The following is a 25255-nucleotide window of genomic DNA, read 5'->3' on the forward strand; positions in this document are numbered from 1 at the left end:
CCTTCCTATTGGTAATAATCAACAAATTCCAATTTCAGAGGGATATATAAGCAGGAGAGGATGCTTTCCAGTTTTAATCAGCAAGATTTTTTATGTTCAATTTATTCTTTTCTCCGAATGAGGCGAGCTTGTAGAAATGAATACATTGTGTATGGCTTTTGTGGCTTGCAAGCCATTGACAGGCGTCAGCAAATTCTCAATATTGTCAACCAAAAAGTATTTCATAATTAATGTTAGTAAAATTGTTATTTTATTGCATTGGCTCAATTACTCTCTTTGACAAAGCACCTTTATATTATTTTCCCACACACATTCTCCCACTTGTCTGCTATAACTTCAGCGCAGGATCCACCGGATCCCGGGCGAAACGATATCTATGCCATTTTGTCAGAGCTACCAAAGTTAGAGCAGACATCGGGAGAACGCCTATGAAAACACACCTCCTTATGGCTCCAGACCCTCAGTCATGATATCCACTAGCTGCAAGTGGAAACCTACTTACTAGGTCAAGAATGTAATATTAAACTTTTAACACTGAACATTGTGAAATTATAAACTTGATCAATACTATAACATCACAACATTTATATTAATAATGCAGATTTTGTTCAGCAGCTTGCAGTACAATTATAGTTCTTGGTAAGTATATCATAGATAATCATTTCCATGCTAGTAGTATGAAAATAGATTCTGGGCGCGATTTACCCGGCCTCCTGCACAGATCGAGTAGCACAGCAGGCCGGGAAATACCAGCAGGAGGGCTGAAACGGGAATCGCGACTGGTGTCCAGCCGGTCGTGACTTTCCTGGGCTATTTTTTAATGGCGTAATCAGCCTTGTGCCAGGAAACAGTGCCAGGCTGATTACCATATTGAAATTGACATTTGAATTTCATGAGCGAGCCTGGGACGATATCGTCCGAGCTCGCTAATGTTTCTGACCCCACCGGGGGAAGTTCCCATCAGCGGGGATTAAAGTTGATCCCCCGCAATGGGGACCAGGCATGATGGCCTCGGTGCTGGGGGCAGGAGGTGCCCCGTGGGCAGTGTCAAGGAGGTGGGGCCAGACTTAAAGTTCTCACAATTGAAATGGAAACCTCTAACAAATTCAACATGCAGTGCCTTGAAAAAGATTCCATTGCAATCCAGCTCAATGGATTTCTATCATCCTCCAGCCATCTGTGTTCATTTTCATTTCCCTTCATGGCTGAATACATCTCAAGTACCCCATTGATCCTGACTGCAATGTTGACAGAGCCAAAGCCTGATTGACAGCCTGTGGTTTAACTTACTCTTTTGCAAACCACAGTTATTTTGAAGAAATCCCACCTCATGCCTGCCTGTTGTCAGGTATTTATCCATTATTTGTGGGTAGCAGGGAGGATAGCCCTCTTCGGTGAGAGGTTGGTGGTGCTTCGCTAGTCAGGGGGGGTTGGCGGGGGGCAGTCTTCTCTCTGAGAACGGAAATCAAGCTGCCCTTTAAAAATGGTGGCCCGGTCTTGGAACAGCGGGTCTGGCCTGTGGATTGTTCGAAATAAGCTCATTAGCATCTTTCAGGTGGATGAATCCCACCTGAAAGATGCTTCCAATGCCAGCGGGAAACACTCCATTTTCCTGATGCTGTGGGCACTTCGTCCCAATTCGGGAGAATCTTGGCCATTAACTTTGCTTCTGTCTCCAAGATGCTGCCAGAACTGCTGAATTTTTCCAACATTTTCTGCTTTCATTTCAAATTTCCAGTATCTCCAGAATTTTGCTTTTACTCACGTTCAGTAGATTTATTTCCAATGTACCATGTGCAATTCTTACAGTACTATAAGTATATAAACTGTTGGAAACAGCAAATTTAGGAACTATAAGTTTTACACATGAAAACATTTAAGAACATTTTAGTCAGAATTCTCCAGTCTCTCACGCCCCGGTACCTCTGCCAGCGGAATTTGGCGCTCAGCCAAATCTCTATTCACAGCAGCGGGACTGGAGAACCGCAGCCACGAGCGAGGTCAGAGAATTCCAGCCTATGTATGTAAATCACATCATTTTATATAGAGTTGTTCACCAATGTGAATAGATCTGTTTGAATTTACTTGCTCATTAATATTGCCTTGAGAATGAATGCTGGAAGAGAAATTTGGGAATCCGCCCAATAGTTACAATACAGAGAGGAAGGATCATCAGTACACTCTAATCCTTTCTTCTGGGTTTAAATTATAAAATCAACAAACTATCTTTACTGTTTAGGTTGCGCAGTCACCCTGTCGAGCTGCATAATGGACTTGCTGGCTGACATTATTCTCTGTTCCACAGCCAATTAGCATCTGAACACAAAAGTGGAAATACTGTAATTATGGTACATGAGTCAACCTGACCAAATTCCCTAAGTTTAAATTGTTTTCACTTTGCAATGGGAAACATCACAACTTTATGCCTCCAGGCAAGTCCCTCATCACCTAAATTAAGTTCCACCCACATTGGAGGGAATTAGACTTCCACACACAATGCAAGTGCCATCCAAATGCTGCTGGCTAGCTGACGGCACTAAATTATTACTGTATACTAATTCGCACTAAGTCCTGCTTATCCACCCCTCCTTGGCTTGCCGATCTACTCTGGCCCCCAGTCCAGCAAAACGTTTATCCTCATTTTCAAATCCCTCCAAGGTCTTGCCCCTCCACATCTCAGTAATATCTTTCACCAAGACCGATGTGCTCCTCCAGTTCTGGCCAACTGCGCATCCCTGACTTTCATTGCTCTATCAGTGGCCGCACCTTAACCTGCTTAATCTCCACTCTTCAATTCCCTCCGTTTCTCTCCTCCATTAAGACACTTTTTAAAACCTAAAAATGGCCCCCAACCATTCCTGGGCTCAGCCCTGACCCTGACCCCCCCCCCAATCTTCAGCATCCCCTCGCACCGATCCCCCCTGACAGTAGCCACCTTCCCTGCAGCGCTGACCCTTCCCAGCTGGCTGACCACCACCAACAGCACCACCACCACTCTTCCCCCACCCCCCCCCCCCCGATCGCTGGCCTCCCTCCTTCCCCCACCTACCCTATGCAGAGTGGCAGACGGGACCCCCCCCCCCAATTGTCCCTAGGCCCCGCCCCGAGCTCTGCCCCAATGCCCCCAGGCATTGGCACTTTGCCCTTTGGGCAGTGCCAGGGGGCACAGGCTGACACTGCCAGGGTGCCAATGCCCATAGGGCACCCCCCCCCCCCCCCCCCGCCACCTGACCTGCTGTGGGGCCCCAATTGCTCCCCCTGGAGCTACTGTAATCCCCGCTGGAGTGAAACACGCTGGTGGGGGAAGTGGAGGAGGGTGGTAAAGAGATGCTAGAGGGCCCGGAGACTTCAGTACTGGGCCCGCTAATCTCATTTAAATGAGATTAAAATGACCATGTTAATGGTCTTTGCGCCAATGCTGCTGGAAATCCGGCACTGGGAGACGCAAGCGGGATGCTAGCGGGTGTGAACATTAGCGCAGCAGGTTGGGAGAATCACGGCCCTGTTTTCTAATGTGGTCTTGTGTCAAATTTTACTTGATAATACTCCTGTAAATTGCCTTTGGGACCCTTCACTACAGCGAAGGTACGAGATGCAAAATAGCACTGTTGTCCCTGTTCATCGGTTTGGGAAGGCAGGACCAGTAGATAAGACCAACAGGGAAAGTGACCGTGGTTGGAGAAAGACTGGAGATCTCTTAATCTCTCAGAAATAAAAATGAAAAATTTCATTGGCAGTTTATGAGCAGCCTTCAGCAATCTCCTTAAGGGCCAAAGTTTTGGCTGCTCAATGCCTCTGACAAATGTGAGACTCATGCTCCTATTTGTACCAGAAATATCTAGCCAGGAACTTAGAACTGGCACATATGTGGTGTTGTAGATAGGAAAATGTTCTGTATGCACTGTAATGGAATTGGGCATTAGTTTTCTGAAGATCCCTCAAAGTGGTATCTTACTGTCTACGATGACACGGTGGCACAGTGGTTAGGACTGCTGCCTTACAGCGCCAGGGACCCAGGTTTGATTCCCAGGTTGGGTCACTGTCTGTGTGGAGTCCGCACATTCTTCCGTGTCTGTGTGGGTTTCCTCCGGTTTCCTCCCACAGTCCGAAAGACGCGCTGGTTAGGTGTATTGACCATGCTAAATTCTCCCTCAGTGTACCCAAACAGGCACCAGAGTATGGTGACTAGGAGGTTTTCACAGTAACTTCATTGCAGTATTAATGTAAGCCTACTTGTGACACTAATAAATAAACTTTTAAGCTTAAAAAAAATGACAACAGTTGTTTCCTAAGGCTCTTCCATTAAGTATTTATAGTCACTTGTTGGGTAGCTCCTTGATAATCCATCTCCATCAACAAATATGTCAGTAACTGAAGAGGGAAAAATGCAGTTTGATGAAGCTTGCCTTTTGCGTGAAGGAGATACAACTGCAAGATGAATTAAGTAAACTGAAAGAAGAGCTGGATGCCAGACAAATTAAGAACAACAAAGCTCTTAGTTCGTTCGTCAGAGTACAAGCAGCTCTCAACTATCCTGGTTCGTGTTCAAGAGACTGCAAATATTTTCCAAACATAATGTTTGCTCTCCAATCAACATTTTTCTCATGTTGATCAAAAATGCCAAAAATCTCCAAGTTACTGAGCTGCTGGTCGTATTTTATGTCTCCTGGAATAAGTCCAAACTCTGAAGCATCAGTCCTCTTTTCCTTGTATACTTCTTGACTGTTAACATTGTTCACTAGAAGAGAGAACTGGTGGGGCCAATTTACAAACATACATACAGCTGTCCAGCTAAGTGCCTGACTGGCACTTAATTTGGTGGGCCTTCCTAAAAGAAGCAATGTGGGGGGACTCCTGCTGGTTCCTCAGCTGGCTGGCGAGACCTCCATCACTGCCATTAAATACTGCCCAGGATGTCCTGCTAGCTGTGGAAATTAGGGCAGGGTGGGTACTAGTGGCTACGAGCAGGATAACTGCATCTACCTTCAGGGGCCTCACTCTATAAACTAAGTAATTGAAAGATTCAATATCAAAATCGAGGGTAACTTCCAACTTTTCAAGAATCTCAGTCATATGAAGTCAGAGCTTTTACCCAATTTGTTTCCTGCAGAATGTAGGTACACTTTCTATATAACCTATATCTTTTCACGCTTTCTTTAATGTGTATTTTGCATTATCAGAGTGGTCAGCTGCTTTCATTTCAAAAGGAGGGGAGATGGGGGAGAGCTGGTGGGAGTAGGAGTTCTCCGACCTCCCAGCCGTGTGTTTCTTAGTGGCATGAGGTGGCGGGCTGTTTGCTAGTGGTGGGGTTTTCTGGTCTCACTGCTGTCAATGGGATTTCCCATTGATGTCACCCCCATGCCGCCGTGAAACCCATGGAAGGGGGTGCGCTGCCATTGGAACCGGAGTATCCTGCCCACGTGAATGGCTGGAGAATTACTCCAAGATTTTGGGTCAGGACAGACCAATGGGCTTCTTAAAGACCATATAAACCAGATCTCAGCCTAGGGCCCTCCATCAACCTCTACATGGTCCAGTTTACCGACACAGTTAACAGTGTTTTTTTACTTTTTAGTGGCAGAACATCGAAAAATATTTCAAACTGTTGTCAGGAAAGCAAAGAATATTTAATAAATTAAGCCTTTCCCTTCTAGTGTCAGGCTAGTCTCCAATGGAGCTCCATCTATTTCATCTCCTGAAGGTAGAATTTGACACACAATTCTACGTGATCTCTGTGTCCAAGATTTATCTTGGCATTTATTTCTACAATTGTATCATGGTAAAGAAAATTAAGGACAGGAGTCACCCACAGAAGAAAGTTTCAGCTCATTTTGTTATGATAATTAGTTCAACTTCCTGAAAGCAAAGGCTGATAGGAAGGAACAAACTATTCAACTGAACTTCAAATATTTTGACTGACAACCCATTTAAATGTAATACAACTGCTTCAATTTACACGGCTAAGGTTTGCAGCAGCCTAATTTTTCTAGATTACTGAATTAATCTAGAACTTTCAAATAGTTAGTTAACTAATCAAGATAACTTCTGAGTTGAAAACTAATTTTAAAAGATTCAATGCACAAGAAAATGACTGACAATATGGTTTGACATCAAAGTTGAAAACTATTTTCTATTGAGCAGGTAAATAAAATTAATTTCCACAAATATGTTGCATTACTGGTCCTATTCACATGCTCTGTCCATGTGTAATAAATCTAGCACATGTCGTACTATAGTATCACTCTGTTACTTTCCAATGGTGAGAATCCTTTAATGCACAGAATGCAGTCATAGAACATAGAACATAGAACATAGAACATTACAGCGCAGAACAGGCCCTTCGGCCCACGATGTTGCACCGACCAGTTAAAAAAAAAAACTGTGACCCTCCAACCTAAACCAATTTCTTTTCGTCCATGAACCTATCTACGGATCTCTTAAACGCCCCCAAACTAGGCGCATTTACTACTGATGCTGGCAGGGCATTCCAATCCCTCACCACCCTCTGGGTAAAGAACCTACCCCTGACATCGGTTCTATAACTACCCCCCCTCAATTTAAAGCCATGCCCCCTCGTGCTGGATTTCTCCATCAGAGGAAAAAGGCTATCACTATCCACCCTATCTAAACCTCTAATCATCTTATATGTTTCAATAAGATCCCCTCTTAGCCGCCGCCTTTCCAGCGAAAACAATCCCAAATCCCTCAGCCTCTCCTCATAGGATCTCCCCTCCATACCAGGCAACATCCTGGTAAACCTCCTCTGCACCCTCTCCAAAGCCTCCACATCCTTCCTGTAATGTGGGGACCAGAACTGCACACAGTACTCCAAGTGCGGCCGCACCAGAGTTGTGTACAGTTGCAACATAACGCTACGACTCCTAAATTCAATCCCCCTACCAATAAACGCCAAGACACCATATGCCTTCTTAACAACCTTATCTACTTGATTCCCAACTTTCAGGGATCTATGCACACATACACCTAGATCCCTCTGCTCCTCCACACTATTCAAAGTCCTCCCGTTAGCCCTATACTCAACACATCTGTTATTCCTACCAAAGTGAATTACCTCACACTTCTCCGCATTAAACTCCATCCGCCACCTCTCGGCCCAACTTTGCAACCTGTCTAAGTCTTCCTGCAAACTACGACACCCTTCCTCACTGTCTACCACACCACCGACTTTGGTGTCATCAGCAAATTTGCTAATCCACCCAACTATACCCTCATCCAGATCATTAATAAATATTACAAACAGCAGTGGCCCCAAAACAGATCCCTGAGGTACACCACTTGTAACCGCACTCCATGATGAATATTTACTATCAACCACCACCCTCTGTTTCCTATCCGCTAGCCAATTCCTGATCCAATTTCCTAGATCACCCCCAATCCCATACATCTGCATTTTCTGCAGAAGCCTACCATGGTGAACCTTATCAAACGCCTTACTAAAATCCATATATACCACGTCCACTGCCTTGCCCCCATCCACCTCCTTGGTCACTTTCTCAAAAAACTCAATAAGGTTAGTAAGGCACGACCTACCTGCCACAAAACCATGCTGACTATCACCTATCAATTCATTACTCTCCAAATAACTATAAATCCTATCCCTTATAATTTTTTCCAACATCTTGCCGACAACAGAAGTGAGACTCACCGGTCTATAATTCCTGGGGAAGTCTCTGTTCCCCTTCTTAAACAATGGGACAACATTCGCTAACCTCCAATCTTCTGGTACTATACCAGAGGCCAACGACGACCTGAAGATCAGAGCCAGAGGCTCTGCAATCACTTCTCTTGCCTCCCAAAGAATCCTTGGATAAATCCCATCCGGACCAGGGGATTTATCTATTTTCAGACCCTCCAGAATATCCTGCACATCCTCCTTATCAACTGTAATACTGTCTATTCTACTCCCTTGCAACCCAGTGTCCTCCTCAGCTATATTCATGTCCCCTTGCGTGAACACCGAAGAGAAATATTGGTTCAATGCTTCACCAATCTCCTCCGGTTCCACACATAACTTCCCTCTGCCATCTATAACTGGCCCTAAACTTGCCCTAACCAACCTTCTGTTCTTGACATACCTATAGAACGCCTTAGGATTCTCTTTAACCCTATCCGCCAAAGTCTTCTCATGTCCCCTTTTAGCCCTTCTAAGCTCGCTCTTCAACTCCCTCTTAGCCAATCTAAAGCTTTCTAGTGCACTACCCGAGTGCTCACGTCTCATCCGAACATAAGCCTCCTTTTTCTTTTTAACCAACAAAGAAACTTTTTTGGTGCACCACGGTTCCCTAGCCCTACCAATTCCTCCTTGCCTGACAGGGACATACCTATCACAGACTCGCAGTAGCTGCTCCTTGAAAAAACTCCACATGTCGGACGTTCCCAGTCCCTGTAATCTCCTAGTCCAACCTATGTTTCCTAATTCTCTCCTAATAGCCTCATAATTACCCTTCCCCCAGCTAAAACCACTGGCCCGAGGTTCATGCCTATCCCTTACCATCACTAAGGTGAACGTAACCGAATTGTGGTCACTATCACCAAAATGCACACCAACTTCCAAGTCTAGCACCTGGTCTGGCTCATTTCCCAGCACCAGATCCAATATAGCCTCACCTCTAGTTGGCCTGTCTACATACTGAGTCAAAAAACCTTCCTGCACGCTTTGAACAAAAACTGACCCCTTTAACGAGCTAGAGCTATAACAATTCCAGTCAATATTAGTCAAGTTAAAATCCCCCATCATCATCATAGAAATCATCATAGAAACCCTACAGTGCAGAAGGAGGCCATTCGGCCCATCGAGTCTGCACCGACCACAATCCCACCCAGGCTCTACCCCCACATATTTTACCCGCTAATCCCTCTAACCTACGCATCCCAGGACTCTAAGGGGCAATTTTTAACCTGGCCAATCAACCTAACCCGCACATCTTTGGACAGTCAGAGCTAAAATCGTGTACAGAAGAGTTTTTTCTTAATCCTGGGTAGGTTACAATTTCACCTGGCTATCATGGCAAGCTCAAACAGTCACAAGAACTTGGAGCTCTTTGGATTCCTTCTTCATTGCGTCATCTCATTTTGAGGGAATTTCAGCCCTTCTTGAGTTATTAAACAAAGACAAAAGATTCAACCTCTTGTCTGTCTGTTGTCTCAATTAATTCTTTGTGCATTTATTTTTAAACAAGTTCTATGTAGTATTTATATTACTGAGACATGTGGGACTAAGTGCACAGCTGGCAACTTGTGCCTCTTTCTATGAATGTCAGTTTTTGGATGCTATGTTCAGGATATAGGGAAGGGACGAGTTCACTTAGCCACTGTTGAATTTGACACATACGGATATGAAATGACCAATTTAAATCTACTTTTAACTGAGAATAACAAGTTCCTTCCCCTGAAAATTGCACAATCTTTATTGATATTGCGCATTTAGTAAAATGGGGCGGCACGGTGGCACAGTGGTTAGCACTGCTGCCTCACAGCGCCAGGGACCTGGGTTCGATTCCTGACTTGTATCACTGTCTGTGTGGAGTTTGCACCTTCTCCCAGTGTCTGCGTGGGTTTCCTCCGGGTGCTCCGGTTTCCTCCCACAATCCAAAAATGTGCAGGTTAGGTGAATTGGCCGTGCTAAATTCTCCCTCAATGTACCCGAACAGGCGCCGGAGTGTGGCAACTAAGAAATTTTCACAGTAACTTCATTGCAGTGTAAGCCTACTTGTGACTAATAAATAAAATAAATAAATGCCCATATATTTCACTTGTGATTGCAGAATGGCTGGTTGTTCGTAACAAAACTTTGATGCACCATTGTTTTAAGACACAAAATGGCACAGACAATAATATCAGTGAACGCGTATCACTGTCCCAGAAATGGAGAACTTTGTGCTGTGCCCATTGTTCAGCAAGCTGTTCTCATGAGATTTTTTAAACAAAGTTTGAAGTGTTTCATGTTTAAGTCAAGGTGAAAAAAAAGCTTAAATAACAAGCAACATTAAAAAAAAACCATATTTAAACAATGAAAATCTCCTGCAGATGCTATATTTCCTGTTTCAGAATAATGTATCATTTACAGGCTGTAATGCTCCGATAATCAGAAAACATTGTGTCAAAAACAATACCGAAATCTGCTGTGTACATTCACAAGATACAAGTCTTTAGATGAATGCATGACTAAATAAAGACTATTTACTCAGGGACTACCTCAGCTACCTGCTATCCCCAGCCGCTCCCCTTGAAACTTTGTGGCAGATGTTGCAGTGTTAAGTTAGCTCTGAAGTGGCTCGACTTCCCCTAGCTCTCCTCACAATAGAGTCAAAATATATTAGATCTCTTCATTTGTGCCTGGGGCCAGTTCAGGAGCACAGCTGTGTCCTACCCTGCTCTACCTTTGGTGTTTAAGCCCCTCAGGCAGCAAATGTGAGACCAAAACTGTTCTGCCACTCTCAACTGCATCTGCTGACACTCCAGCATTCTTGCTGCAGGCTGCTGAGGACCACTGCCTCCCGTCCTAACAGATGTCTGCACCAACCTGCTCACTTACACCTGTACTGGCACTTGTAACCCCATGGATCATTCATTGAAAAATTCATGACTCGCTACTCCCTCCCGAGGATTTACACCGGAATCAAAGCTTCTGCGCTCACTCCGTGAGAGCCCAAAGTGGTTCCACCATGCATTAGTTGCTGGCACTGAAACGCCTTTCCAGCTTTGATACATCATGCCTAAACTTCAATTACAACATCAAGGAGCTAAACCCTATAGTGAATACTTCTTAAATGAGAAACACTGGCCCTCTGAGTCCTAAAAGAGCATTTTTGAAACCAGCCGCTTCATGTGGCAAACAATGTTCTTTGTTTACTCTGAATCAGATCACAATTGAAGCAAAATAGTTTTGTGGTGCTACTTTATTCTCTGTATACCAATCCCACACAATTAAGTGCTAGAATTTATATGTCAAAACACATTTAATATGTATTGTTCCTCGGAGGTAATACCAGCATTTACCTTACATTTCTAGAACTAAATAAACTTGGAAGATTTTTCATCTGCTGAACTATGCGCAAATTGGTATTGTGAAGATCCCCTGAGAAAGATCACACTCAAATGTTTGTCTCATTCTGTGTGTGAACTCACTAAAAGATTCTGCGCCTTTCTGTTTTTGAAAGGAACCCAGTATCTCAAAGTGCAATGGCTATTTATCTAGGGTGATCAGGAAGAAGCTTTAATAGTCAGTACTTTTCTTTCCTTGTGGTTTATCAGCTTAGAATATGTTATATGTAAGCTTTTTTAAAAAAAGATTTAACTTTTTGATAAGCTGTACTTGTAATTTATTCCACCAAGACAGGAAGGAGCATCTTTCTTTTTACACAGTTCGGATTTTTTAAAGACGGCACAGTGGTTAGCACTGCTGCCTCACAGCACCAGGGACCTGGGTTCGATCCCCGCTTGGGTCACTGTCTGTGCAGAGTTTGCACGTTCTTCCCATGTCTGCGTGGGTTTCCTCTAGGTGTTCCGGTTTCCTCCCACAGTCCAAAGATGTGCGGCTTAGGTGGATTGGCCACGTTAAATTGCCCCTTAGTGTCAAGGGAACAAGTTAGGGTAAATGCATGGGGTTATGGGGATAGGGTCTAGGTGGGATTGTGGTCGGTGCAGAAATGGCCTCTTTCTGCACAGTAGGATTCTATGAAATTTGTTCTTATTCTTCTACCTCTTTGCTTCTAACATAGTGATATAAATGTACATAGAATTAAATACTCTAATTGTACAATAAACATTTATTGAAAAAAGTGGGAACATATTCCTGAGATACACATTGTTATCCTCTCTTCAGGGGGCTTGTTATTTCATTGCTAGCTCCTTAAAAACCCCCAGAACAGAAATGGTTAACACTGTTAAATTTCTATAATGGTAAAATCTCAAATTACTGGAGGGGATGAAAATATGTTAATAAAGAGATCTTTTATTAAAGGGAATACTGGTCACGCAATAATATATCCCTTCAGGTCCTATGTCACTATCATCTTTATTCCCCTTTCTCCTATGTCATTTGGAATCAACAACAACACCTCTGGAGAATATAAATGCTTTACCTAACACGCACAACCGGTAAAAGAAATATTGTAATTTTTCACTTCGGTTCTTGACAGGATTTTACACGATCTGGCCTACAAGTTACAGGCTGAAGTTGTTTCCAACAAGGTATGGTTTATTCCTTTGGAGTAAAATTTCATCTTTCCATTAATGTTGACCCTACTCAACAGTCTTGTGACACTTTTGTTGTAGTCAGGATGGGGTAGTGGCACAAGTAACTCCAACAGGAAACACTACGGGACTGGTAACCAATATGCAGAAGTGTAAAGCAGATATCAGTTTTCGTACTGAATTTAAGGGAGACATTTGGACAAATTGCAACTGGGCTCCTCTTGTGCACATAGTAGCAGTCTGCTTGGATTAGTGTTATTAATGGAGCCACGAGGAATAAAGTTAATTCTGTAGTAATACAGTGAGGAAATATTCCACCAGAGAGGTAGAACTGGACAGTCCCAGAAAATCATCAAGTTGATAAATTATCTTAAAAATAAAAAAGATGCAAGAATATAATTAATTTGCTCAGCGGCTCTACCCAGAGACAGCAGTCACTCAAATGTCACCACGATGCTGACAAAACATGCAGCACGAAACACAAACGACAGCAAGCATGCCATGGAGCATTACACTGTCACTGTGATCATGACCAAAACCTTTAATTTTAACACAAGTGCCAAAATGTACTGTCACAGGAAATGACCCAGTACCTCAAAACAGTTCCTGGAGTTTGAATGGTTCAATGAGAACCTTTGCTCTTTTGCAATATTTTTGACAATTAAGCTTTTTTATAGGCAAATTTATTTTTCTATATTTTATAGGGTGTTCCCTCCCATCCAGCACCTTCCACCTACAATTTAAAAACACATTTCAAAATACAATCCTACCTTCGGAAGGTGCCAACTCTGAAGGGACACCATCTTTTGTGCTTGCCGTACACCTTAGCCCTATTTGAACTTATTTTAGATTACTGCCAATAAAAATTTTTAAAAGGTGGGTCAGGAATTCTGCTTCCTATTCTACTGGCAACCCTTTCCCTTAACTTCAATGTCAGCACCCGACTACCAGTGCCCAAAAAGGAGCAATTAGAATCTGTCTAGCCTTCCAATTCTGCTAAATTATCTTACACAGTAAGAAGTTTAACAACACCAGGTTAAAGTCCAACAGGTTTATTTGGTAGCAAAAGCCACACAGGCTTTCGGAGCCCCAAGCCCCTTCTTCAGGTGAGTGGGCTTGGGGCTCCAAAAGCTTGTGTGGCTTTTGCTACAAAATAAACCTGTTGGACTTTAACCTGGTGTTGTTAAACTTCTTACTGTGTTTACCCCAGTCCAACGCCGGCATCTCCACATCAAAATTATCTTACATCCAGTGAGCGGAGATTTCATCCAATTAAATATTGGGAAACACACGCCACTGTTTGCAGTCCTAGTTCCAAGTACCATCCCTCTTCCTTGCAAGTCAGACTTGAGCAGTCTTTTGCAATCATGGTGTCGTACTTCACCCCAAAATGTGCTTCCGATCACACATTCTGCAATCACTAAGACAAGCTATTTCCATCTCCATAACATCTGACTCCACTCCATCTAAGCTCAATTGTTGATGAAACCCTCATTCATGCCCAGTATCTCTAGATTTAACTATTCCAAAGCAATCCTGGCTGGCCGTGCTCATTCCATGATCCATAAACTTGAGGTTATCTAAAACACCGCTGCATTAGTCTTAATCCAGAGTAAGTCCTGTTCCTCTAACACCCTTGTACTTTCTAACTTACACTGACTCCCAGTCAAGCAATGTCTTGATTTAAAAATTCTCATCTTTGTTTTTTAATCCCTTCATGCCCTCATCCCTCCCCATCTTCATAGAATCCCTACAGTGCAGAAGGAGGCCATTCGGCCCATCAAGTCTGCACCGACCACAAACCCACCCAGGTCCTATTCCCGTAACTCCACAAATTTACCCTGCTAACCCCACTGACACTAGGGTCAATCAACCTAACTCGCACATCTTTGGACTGTGGGAGAAACTGGGGCACCCAGAGGAAACCCACACAGACACGGAGAGAACGTGCAAACACACAGACAGTGACCTGAGGTCAGAATTGAACCCTGGCGCTGAGAGGCAGCAGTACTAACGACTGCCACCGTGCTGCCCTGTAATCTCCTTCAACCCACAATCCTCCAAGGTATCCATGCTCCTCTAATTTTGGCCTCTTGGGCATCCATGATTTTGATTGCACCATTATTGTTGACTATGCTTTCAGGTGTCAGTCACTGAGCTCCCTATCCCTTTCTTTCCTCCTTTTAAGATGCTCCTTAAAACCTACCCAGCTTTTGGTCACCCATTCAAACGTGGCTTGCAAGAAGTTGTAGTTTGTTTTATAGTGCTCCACTGAAGCAGCTTGGGATGTTTTATTCAATTAAAGACACAGGGCGAAATTCTCTGGCCTCGCCTCAGCGTTTTTCCTCAGTGGCGGGAGGCGGACACGCCATTCGCTGGCAATGGAATTCTCTGGTCCCGCTGCTTTCATTGGGAATTCCCACTAAAAGCACCCCATGCTTCCGGGAAACCCGCGGCAGCGGGCGTGCTGCCGGCGGGACCCGAAAATCTCGCCTGTCTGAATGGCCAGAGAATTCTGGCCACTTTATATGAGTTGTTGTTGTAGCTCACGTTCATTACTGCTATCAGGTGAAGAGTGACCTTGCTGTTCTGTTTGCTGTCTATAGATGGTGCCTGATCTATTGAGCATTTCCAGCATTTACTGTTTTTATTTCAGATTTCCACAACAGCAGTATTGTTTTCGTACCATTCTCTGCTTCCTAAGTAACCCCTGAAAATGGAGCTGGCTGTTATCATTGGCAAACTGCTGGAACTTCACCAGTGAGCCCTGTCTGAAGTTAGTCCTTATGAGTAAATTAGCATAGATGTGCAACTACTGAGGGAAGCACACCTGTTAAAAGTAGACACAAATGTTTTTACACAGCCATTTTATGGGAAATAAAATAAATGAAAAGTTATTTTAATACAATCCAATATCTATATGTAGCCAATGCTCATCAATTATAGAAACATTGACTGAATTTTAGCCTCAGATTTGTCAATCTTTCTAAATCCCTGCCTGTTCAGTTGGCAGCACTCTATCCCCTCGGAGATCGGGGGTAGCACGGTGGCACAGTGGTTAGCACTGCTGCCTCACAGCGCCAAGGACCCGGGTTCAATTCCTGCCTCGGGTCACTGTCTGTATGGAGTTTGCATGTTCTCCCTTTGTCTGTGTGGGTTTCTCCGGCCATGCTAAATTGACCCTGGTATCAGGGGGATTAGAGTAAATATGTGGGGTTATGGGAATTGGGCCTGGGTGGGATTCTGGTTGGTGCAGACTCTATGGGCTGAGTGGCCTCCTTTCGCACAGTAGGGATTCTATGAGATGGAAGGATAATGATTTTGAGACGCAAGTCCAGGGAGGGATTTGTTAATCAAAAACTTCAGTACACTAGCAGCCTACCCATTGTAGCAAAGAAGAGACTGGTGGGCAGGAGCTCAGTTGGGAAACCCACCCTTTTAAAAGACCCTTAAGTGACCACTTAATGGCCTTTTTCCACCCAGCCTCAATTTTTAGAATAGTGGAAGCGGGTGCAGGGAAAGCGGGAAAGTGACATTTAAATCCCCTTCCCTCCCAGCTGGGTCTGTGTCCGTTCCCTCTGAGCTGTGCAGCAGCATGTTTCTGAGAAGGCAGCTGGTACTGCCCACTCTCCTGCTGCTGTCGGTCTTCCTGCTGCACTTGTCCCTCAGCAGAGCTCCAAGGTGGAGCTGCATTAGCTGCACTCATGTTTCAGTGACAGCCGAAAGCAGGGGAAGCGCAAATCAAGGCAAGTGAAATGGAAATCCAGTGAAACATCCAGTTCAAGAAATTGGAACTCATCACGGACTGAAAGCACACATTTGGGAGAAGTGCTGCAAAGGCACCTGCCTCTCACCTGGCCAAGGATACAGCTGTTAAAGTTTCAAAGTTTGAAGAGTTTCGCTGAACAAACGCTCCCATTGTGCTCAGGAAAGCCATGCGCTGGTTGTCACTGCCAGAATGGTGGATTCAATCCTCCAGTAAACTGGAGATCTCAATATTTCAATGACTTACCCGAAAGCTCCACTGGGATAAACCTTGAGGTGAGTGGGATCACATCAGGGTTTGAGCTGACTCCATTTTTCAGGATGTTAAGCCTATACCCAGGCCTGAAGCTGCCTCCTCCTTATAGCAGTTACAATTCTGCTGAATCAGTCAGCACAATTCTAAAGCAATTTATTGAACAAAGTACTTTATAATATGCTAAGGTGCTACATAAAATGCAAACAGAAAAACAAACTGGTTAAAGCAAATGTACAATTCTGCCGTCTAATTGTAATCATGTGCCAAAATGACAGTCCATATGAGTGAGAATGGTTGATGTTAAAGTAAAATCTGCTTATCCAATATCAATAGAAAACATATTGACAAGCCAACTTCATAACTTTTATGGTCCCGCACCATAGGAATTATTTTGCCACTTCCTTTTGCTTTCTTTAAATATCATTTAAGTCGGACAGTTACCAAGAAGAGATGCAGTGGCATCAAGTCTATTGCTCCGTACATGTAAATATAATTCCTCGTAAACTGCCGACCAATTTTAGACATGCATCAAGCACAGCAAAGTGGAATATGTGTCTCCCTGATAATACCGGATCAACTTTAAGAGAATATCCCTTTTCCACTTGACAATATATTAAATAAACTTTCACCCGAACCAATAACTGTTCTGAAACTAGCTGATCTTGAAAAATATCACAACCACATTATTTTCAGAGTCAATACTTTCACCTGACAGACATCAGCCATTTGTTTCTCCACTAATTATAAGGTTTCATTCTAATTTGAGAGTCACAAAAGACACCATGGAATTACTCTTGATCACAGAGGTACGAGAAAGCAGTCTCTGACTGCCTGGTTTAATAACATCTCCTTTGTGTGTTTATGGTTTAATGTTAACTCTGGTAACCCCCAAAATAGTGGGTGGAATTTCCCATTCTGTGCAGAGTGCTGGCTGAGGTGAGAAAACCAGTGTGCAGCTCATCGGCTGAACAGCTGGGTTTTCTCTCTAGATAACCCAGCACTCTGTGCAAAATAAAACTCTGGATGTGTAGCCCACGTCATCACACTGGCTGGGTAGGGCCCAACCAATAATGGGACAGCCCCCCTTTGTAACATGGACAAAGGGAACACACCTCCAATGCTGTCCCTCGGAGGGCCACCCCCGGCAGTACTCACAAGGGGCTGTGCCAGAGGATAGTGCTAAGTGCCAAGGTACTTGGTCAGGGTACTGCCCGGGCATGTCCCTCTCCCACAGAGGGAGAGGACACGCCATTGACAATGTTACACTGGAGGTTCTTGATAGCTTCACATATCTAGGCTCCACAATCACCAGCAATCTGTCACTTAAGGATGAAATCAATCCGCGGATCACAAAAGCTGCAGCTGTTATGTCTGGGCTTAGTGAGAATATGTGAAGAAACGCAGCAACCAAACAGTGAGTCTACCAAGCCTGTGCCCTTAGCACACTCCTCCACAGTAGACAGACTCTTTTATTCTAGTCTACAAGACAACACAAACCAGAGACAACTTAACTCTTTACACCACATTTTTACTCACAATGAATTATGTGGTTGACCAATGCGCTCCAACTTGCCCACCACATATCAAAGGGCAGTGCCTGAAGTGCCACCAGGTGATAACTGCAACATCGTATGGCCTTCACTTAACACTCAGCACGATACATCCTGATTCCCAACATTTTAAGTGAACTGTAATAAAATCAGTGAGCCATCCTTGAGAGCCCTGAATAGTTTGAAATGGCTTCAAGTAACCTAATGTTCAGAGAATGACCACAGAAGTTGTTTATTTGACTTATTTATATCGTGTTCATGCCGTTTTAAAAGAAACATTCTAATAAAAATGTCTATAATTAAAAAGTGATCACAGAAGATCCACAGAAAATACTTCTAAATGAGTGCAAGACAATCTTAAATGAATCGCTACTCTGCAGTTAACATATAATCAGAAATAAACACATCTCGTCACCCACAACTCAACTGCATCAATATGGTTAGGGTTAGGGTCTCCAGCACCACAGATCTATTAGGAACACAGGAACAGGAGTAGGCCAGTCCAACCCTCAAAACTATTCTGCCATTCAACAAGGTCATGGCTGGTCATATATCCATCTTAATATTTTTGGTGAAAAAAAATCTATCAATCTCGGTTTTAAATTGTGCAATTGACCCAGTATCAATGGCCATTTTTGGAAGAGAGTTCCAAATATCTACCAGCCTTTTGTGTGTAGAAGTACTTCCTAATTTCATTCCTGAACGATCTGGCTCCATCTTTGAATAATTCCCCCTAATCATAGAACCATAGAAAATTACAGCTCAGAAACAGGCCTTTTGGCCCTTCTTGTCTGTGCCGAACCATTTTTTGCCTAGTCCCACTGACCTGCACTTGGACCATATCCCTCCATACCCCTCTCATCCATGAACGCGTCCAAGTTTTTCTTAAATGTTAAAAGTGACCCCGCATTTACCACTTTATCCGGCAGCTCATTCCACACTCCCACCACTCTCTGCGTGAAGAAGCCCCCCCCTAATATTCCCTTTAAACTTTTCTCCTTTCACCCTTAACCCATGCCCTCTGGTTTTTTTCTCCCCTAGCCTCAACGGAAAAAGCCTGCTTGCATTCACTCTATCTATACCCATCAAAATTTTATACACCTCTATCAAATCTCCCCTCAATCTTCTACGCTCCAGGGAATAAAGTCCCAACCTATTTTGGTTCCATACACAGTCTACCACTCTGGTCTTCAAGAGGACCAATTTTATCCCTCACTATCCTTTTGCTCCTAACATACCTATAGAAGCTCTTTGGATTTTCCTTCACTCTGTCTGCCAATGCAACCTCATGTCTTCTTTTAGCCCTCCTGATTTCCCTCTTAAGTAGCTTCTTGCACTTTTTATACTCCTCGAGCATCTGATCTGTTCCTTGCTGCCTGTACATTTCATACAACTCTCTCTTCCTCTTAATCAGTGTCACAATCTCCCTCGAGAACCACGGTTCCTTATTCCTATTTACTTTGCCTCTAATCCTGACAGGAAACATACAAACTCTGCACTCTCAAAATTTCTCCTTTGAAGGCCTCCCACTTTCCATTTGCATCCTTACCAGAGAACAGCCTGTGCCAATCCACACTTCCCAGATCCCTTCTCATTTCACCAAATTTGGCCTTTTTCCAGTTCAGAACTTCAACCTGAGGACCAGATCTATCCTTATCCATGATCAGGTTGAAACTAATGGCATTATGATCACTGGATCCAAAGTGTTCCCTCACACTCACATCCATCACCTGCCCTAACTCATTTCCCAATAGGAGATCCAATGTCGCATCCTCTCTAGTTGGCACCTCTATATACTGATGTAGAAAATTCTCCTGAACACATTTTACAAACTCTACCCCGTCTGAACCTTTAACAGTATGCGAGTCCCAATCTATATGTGGAAAATTAAAATCCCCTACTATCACAACTTTGTGTTTCTTGCAGTTGTCAGCTATCTCTCTGCTGATTTGCTCCTCCAATTCTCGCTGACTATTGGGTGGTCTATAATACAACCCCATTAACGTGGTCATACCTTTCCTGTTTCTCAGCTCCACCCATAGGGCCTCTGTAGACAAGCTCCCTAATCTATCCTGCCTGAGTACCGCTGTAACATTTTCCCTGACCAACAATGCCACCCCCCCACCTTTTATCCCTCTGCCTCTATCCCGCCTGAAACATTGGAACCCTGGAACATTGAGCTGCCAGTCCTGCCCCTCCTGTAGCCAAGTTTCACTTATGGCTATAATGTCATATTTCCATGTGTCTATCCACGCCTTCAGCTCATCTGCCTTCCCCACAATACTCCTGGCATTGAAATAGACACACCTCAAAAGATTATTTCCACCACACTCTACCCTTCCATTTGTGATTTTGCTTGAACTAACCTGTCTTTTTACCCCTGCTCCACTATCTGCTCTGGCACTCTGGTTCCCATCCCCCTGCAAATCTAGTTTAAACGCTCCCCAATAACACTAGCAAATCTCCCTGCAAGTATATTGGTCCCCTTGTAGTTTAGGTGTAACCCGTCTCTCTTGTACAGGTCCCACCTGCCCCAGAAGAGGTCCCATTGATCCAAGAATTGGAAACCCTGCCCCCTGCACCAGTTCCTCAGCCACGTGTTCATCCGCCCAAGCATCCTACTCCTGCCCTCACTGGCATGTGGCTCAGGTAGCAATCCTGAGATTACTACCCTCGGGGTCCTGCTTTTTAACTTCCTTCCAAGCTCTTTGTACTCACTCTTTAGGACCTCCTCACTCTTCCTTCCTATGTCATTTGTACCGATGTGTACCACGACATCTGGCTGATCACCTTCCCACTTTAGAATCCAATGCTCTCTAGTAGCAGAAATAGTTTCACCTAATCTACCTTAAATTTTCCCCTTAAAACCTTAATTTCAAATCACGACTTAAAACTTCCAAGTTCCAGGGAATACAAACTCAAGAGGGCAGAATTTTTCCATCCCGCCCACCATGGGAATTGTAATGGGCAGAAAATGCGGCCGACCAGGTAAAGGTCAGTTGAACTCGGGCGGCAATTTCGGGCCTTGTGGCAAGTGCAGCTGGGAACATTTTGCCCAGACTGTTTTATCTCTCCTCTTAAGTTAACCGTTGATGTCCTGGCATCATTTTAGTACTGCACTTCCTCCAAGTGCAATACATCCTTCTTAAGATATGGCACCCGGAACTGCTCACAGTGGTATGGTCTAACTAGGGGTACGAATGACTGAAGAATGGCTTCTAACCAAGTGTATTATAGTCCTCTATAAAGGCCAGCAGTCCATGTGTCTTTCTGATTATTTTCTGTACCTGTACATGACATTTTAATAATCTATATACCAGGAAGCCCAAGGCTCCTTGGATCTCTACTGTTTCCCGCTTTCCACCATTTGGAAAAATCCTGTTCTTTCTTTAATGGTTCAAAATGGATGACAGCACATTTGCCTACGGTGTAGCTGCCTGGTCGGAGTTCATTTGCCACAGATTTTCTCATTGACTTTAAAAAGAAGCTTGCACCTTCTTTTAAAATGAAAAGCTATCCCCTGTCATCCACACAAATGATCTGAACAATACCTCATCACCAGTCTGGGGCCGCATCAAAGAAACCCGATGATATTGTCTCCGCAGCAGTGCCCACAGGGCATCAAGCCGACCCTAGAATTAAAAAAGATGCCTTTTCAGGAACATGGCAAGTATGGTCCAGATAGTCAATCCTGATGTGAAAAGAGTGGAGTGTTACTTTACCTCCCAGAATGTCCACACTAAGAGCTGAATGATATGAGGTGCCTGATTCCCCACACTCTTGGCTAAAAGATCAGGGGACGTGGGAGAGCCCACCGAGGGAAACATGAGCTTCTACCCAACTGTTTAACTGTTGATATACTGGAGACGGGATTGCCGCCCCTCAGATATAGGAAGTCCCGCCTCAGACAGCTGTTCGCCAATAAGAGTGCTGGCAGCTCTCCGATGCTTTGGGACAGAGATGTACAGCATTGGACCGGAGCTTTGGGTCAGTGTTTTGGAGTCACGCCAGGTGCCAAGCTGGCAAGGTGGGTGGAGTGGCTGGATGGCATCCTGGGGTGGGGGATGATCCCTTTGATGGGTACAAGGGGTCTGCTAAGGAGGGACCTCACCGCCTATCACCAGCCTGCACAGGAAAATCTGTCAGACTATCTACTTGATGTAAACTTTTCCCACTGCCAATTAAATCTTGGTGGTGGTAGGATGAGGCCCTTAAGTGGGAATGAATTGCCTACCTAAGGTCCTCAATTGGCCCACATGTGGGTAGGCTGCCCAACACCATCCCTGCTGCTGGTATAATTGCAGTGGAAGCAGGGATGGGGCAGTCGCTCACTGGTTCAGCCCCCTTGCATTCAAACCCATAAACATGAGCAGGTAAAATCCAGCCCTAAAACACTGCATGATTACAATTCGTTCTAATGTTTTCTTTGCTTTTTACCGATGCAAGTTATCAACTTCATCAAATAAAACTAGCTCTCATTTTTCTTGTCATTCTTACTCTACTTTTTGTCTTGCTTTTAAAATTATTCTTGCTCAGGACAATGCTAACATAAAGAAGATTACTGATGTTTCTTAATATAGAAACAAAATTCATGTCATTAGGCCTCAAGCACTTTTGGATCTTTGTTAACTAGTTTCATAATTAGCACTATTGCCCTGCAATATATTTTCTTATTGAGTGGAATATGTGTCAGTAGATGGTGAGAAATTACCTTAATTGGATCATACCACTGTGGTGGTGAAGGGCGACGAGAACGCGGAGGTTTGGGCTTCTTTGGAGCAAGAAGTTCCTCTTCAACATCTGGGGCTTTTACAACAGCATTTTTGGCCATTTCTAGCCTTGCTCCTTCATCAGTGGATCCCTTGTCTCCCCATCGAACCTTGCAGAGAAAAAAAAGCCATTTGTCAGAGGATATGTACACAGATGTGACAATCTGCAAATGGCAGTTCCTGGTCAAAGGTTAGAGCATAAGATCCACAAATCCATGAGTGGTAAGTTACAAATGTATCACATCAGCATTGCTCCAAATTACTGCTGCATTGAGGGTCATTACTTATTACAATTTATGGCTAACAAATGCAAATGAATGTGACATCATATGCTGATATAACTAGAATCATATTGAGAGAGATAACAGTGGTGCATATACCCCAGCGTAGGGTTTTTTATTATCAAGCCTATAAAGTAACAAGGCACATTTCTAGGAATGCATCTCTGAACAGATCTGAAATAGTAAGAAAGGAATGCATGTGGAAAAGGATAGCCAAAAAATGTTAACAATACCCACATTATTCTACTATGGCCTAGGGAGACAAGTGTGGCAGAGATCAGTGATGGCCGATCTCTGCCTCCCTTACGCTGTCCCCAAGTTGGTGTGCAACCCCCTGCTAGGGGTAAGGTACTTGCACTTGGAGCTGACTTCTGACGATGAAATGCTAATTTTCAAAGTTTGCTCCCTCACCCACCAGGAATAGATAATGGATACTACAATTCCTCTCCTCTTGCAAAGTACCAGTTTGAAAGAAGGATTTTATAAAGACTTTATAACGTTCCATTCCACTAGCACTTTATGGATCCTTGCTGAAATTAGGCAGAATATCCCTCAGTCATTGTGTGCAGATACGTGGTGGGTGAGGTAGAAACTCAACCTCTTTAACATGTAACAGGCTTGGATAACTTCAAATCCTGGCCTTCATTAACATACCATTGGTCTACTTCCTGTCCAGAATGGGCAGCAAGAGGACAGGGAATGACTATGTTCTCCAATCAGGCAGCCAGTGGTTGTCCACTAGCATGAAGACAGGGAAGGGAATGCTCGAAGGATCTTGTAGGAGGGAAGGACTAGCAAGGTCACCACATTCCTGCTGCTCCAGACCGCAAAAATGAGATTATGTCCAAATATACACTCACATTGGTGCATGTGACTAATATAATTAATGGAAAAGGTTTTTGCTTAGTTAGTGTGGGCACATTACAGATTGGTGCCAACTCAACCTAGGTAACCTATGAGATTTCAAATTCCGCGGGTATTTTCCATTCTGGAGTGTAAATAGGTGGTGAGATGGGAATGAAAGTGACTTCAGCTCAGAGTCAGGATGGCTGGCCACATCCAATCTTGTGCTGTTCAGCTCAATACATAAGCATGTGTGAGGAGCATGGCAAATATTGCTGTGGGGCAGGCAGGAAGTCACCATCCCCGTCCTTTAGCACCATCTCTCTCCAAATTCCATGCCAGAAGCCCTGTACTCCCATGAACCACAGGACACCTACATCCAACATGCAAGGCCCTTTCCTCCTTCCTACATCCTTTCATCCCCTCCCCCGCCCAGGCAGTGTTGCTTCCTTCAAACGGACACCCTCCCCTGTCCAGCTTCTGTTTCACCCTTCCCTCCATAGCCTGCCTCCCCTGTCCAGCCTTTGTGCAGCTTTACCTACCCTCACCCAATCTCAATTTGGCCAAGAAGGCAAGAGGAGTGACCATTTACTTAAGATCAGGAAGCAGTCTGCCAGGTGCACACCACTTCCATGCAGTCAGAAATGTCAATGTTCTAATTTCTCACTGGTGGAGAATTCAGATTAGAGCGGTCACTCAATTCCAGCGAGCTGGCCTTTTACAAAGCTTGCATGACACGCAAATGCCCACGGTCGGCCTTCCTGACACTGTTCATCGGGAAACTCGACCTGTGTTTCAAGTTCCGAGAACTTGATTGCAAAACTTCATCCTGCTGTCAGGAATCTGAATTTGGGCTTCCCACCAAATGAAGTCCCCGGCCACTAAGCTTCCTGCTCCAGGTGGGCCCAGAGGGATTCCAGCCAGAGGAACCAAAAGAAATGTCGGAATTTCTGGTGAGACGAGGAATACTGGCAGTGGCTGGTGGAAGTTTCACTCCAAACCACTTCCACAGCACTCAAGGCCTCTTCAGAATTTCACCCCACTCGTAGAGTCATAGAGGTTTACAGCATAGAAACAGGCTGTTCGGCCAACTTGTCCATGCCCTTTCTTTTTTAAAACCCCTAAGCTAATCCCAATTGCCCACATTTGGCCCATATCCCTCTATACCCATCATACCCATGTAACTATCTAAATGCTTTTTAAAAGACAAAATTGTACCCGCTTCTACTATTACCTCTGGCAGCTTGTTCCAGACACTCACCACCCTCTGTGTGAAAAAGTTGCCCCCTGAACACTTCTGTATCTCTACCCTCTCACCTTAAACCCATGCCCTCTAGTTTTAGACTCCCCTACCTTTGGGAAAAGATATTGACTATCTAGCTGATCTATGCCCCTCATTATTTTATAGACCGCTATAAGATCACCCCTCAGCCTCCTACGCTCCAGAGAAAAAAGTCCCAGTCTATCCAGCCTCTCCTTATAACTCAATCCATCAAGTCCCGGTAGCATCCTAGTAAATCTTTTCTGCACTCTTTCTAGTTTAATAATATCCTTTCTATAATAACTCGTAGCAAT

At 44.1% G+C, this 25255-nt stretch overlaps 1 protein-coding gene across 1 annotated transcript in view; it reads right to left on the bottom strand.

Annotated features, from left to right (window-relative positions):
* Window positions 1–25255, bottom strand: part of antxr2a (ANTXR cell adhesion molecule 2a) — a 219650-nt gene that overhangs the window by 73428 nt on the left and 120967 nt on the right. The window contains exons 15-16 of the mRNA XM_078213868.1: window positions 22499–22666; window positions 21339–21419 (exon numbers count right to left, since the gene is read on the bottom strand). Coding sequence (XP_078069994.1) covers window positions 21339–21419; window positions 22499–22666 — 249 coding nt within the window. The remainder of the gene's footprint in view (window positions 1–21338; window positions 21420–22498; window positions 22667–25255) is intronic.

This window comes from Mustelus asterias, chromosome 1 (assembly GCF_964213995.1).
Source record: "Mustelus asterias chromosome 1, sMusAst1.hap1.1, whole genome shotgun sequence".
NCBI lineage: Eukaryota > Metazoa > Chordata > Chondrichthyes > Carcharhiniformes > Triakidae > Mustelus > Mustelus asterias.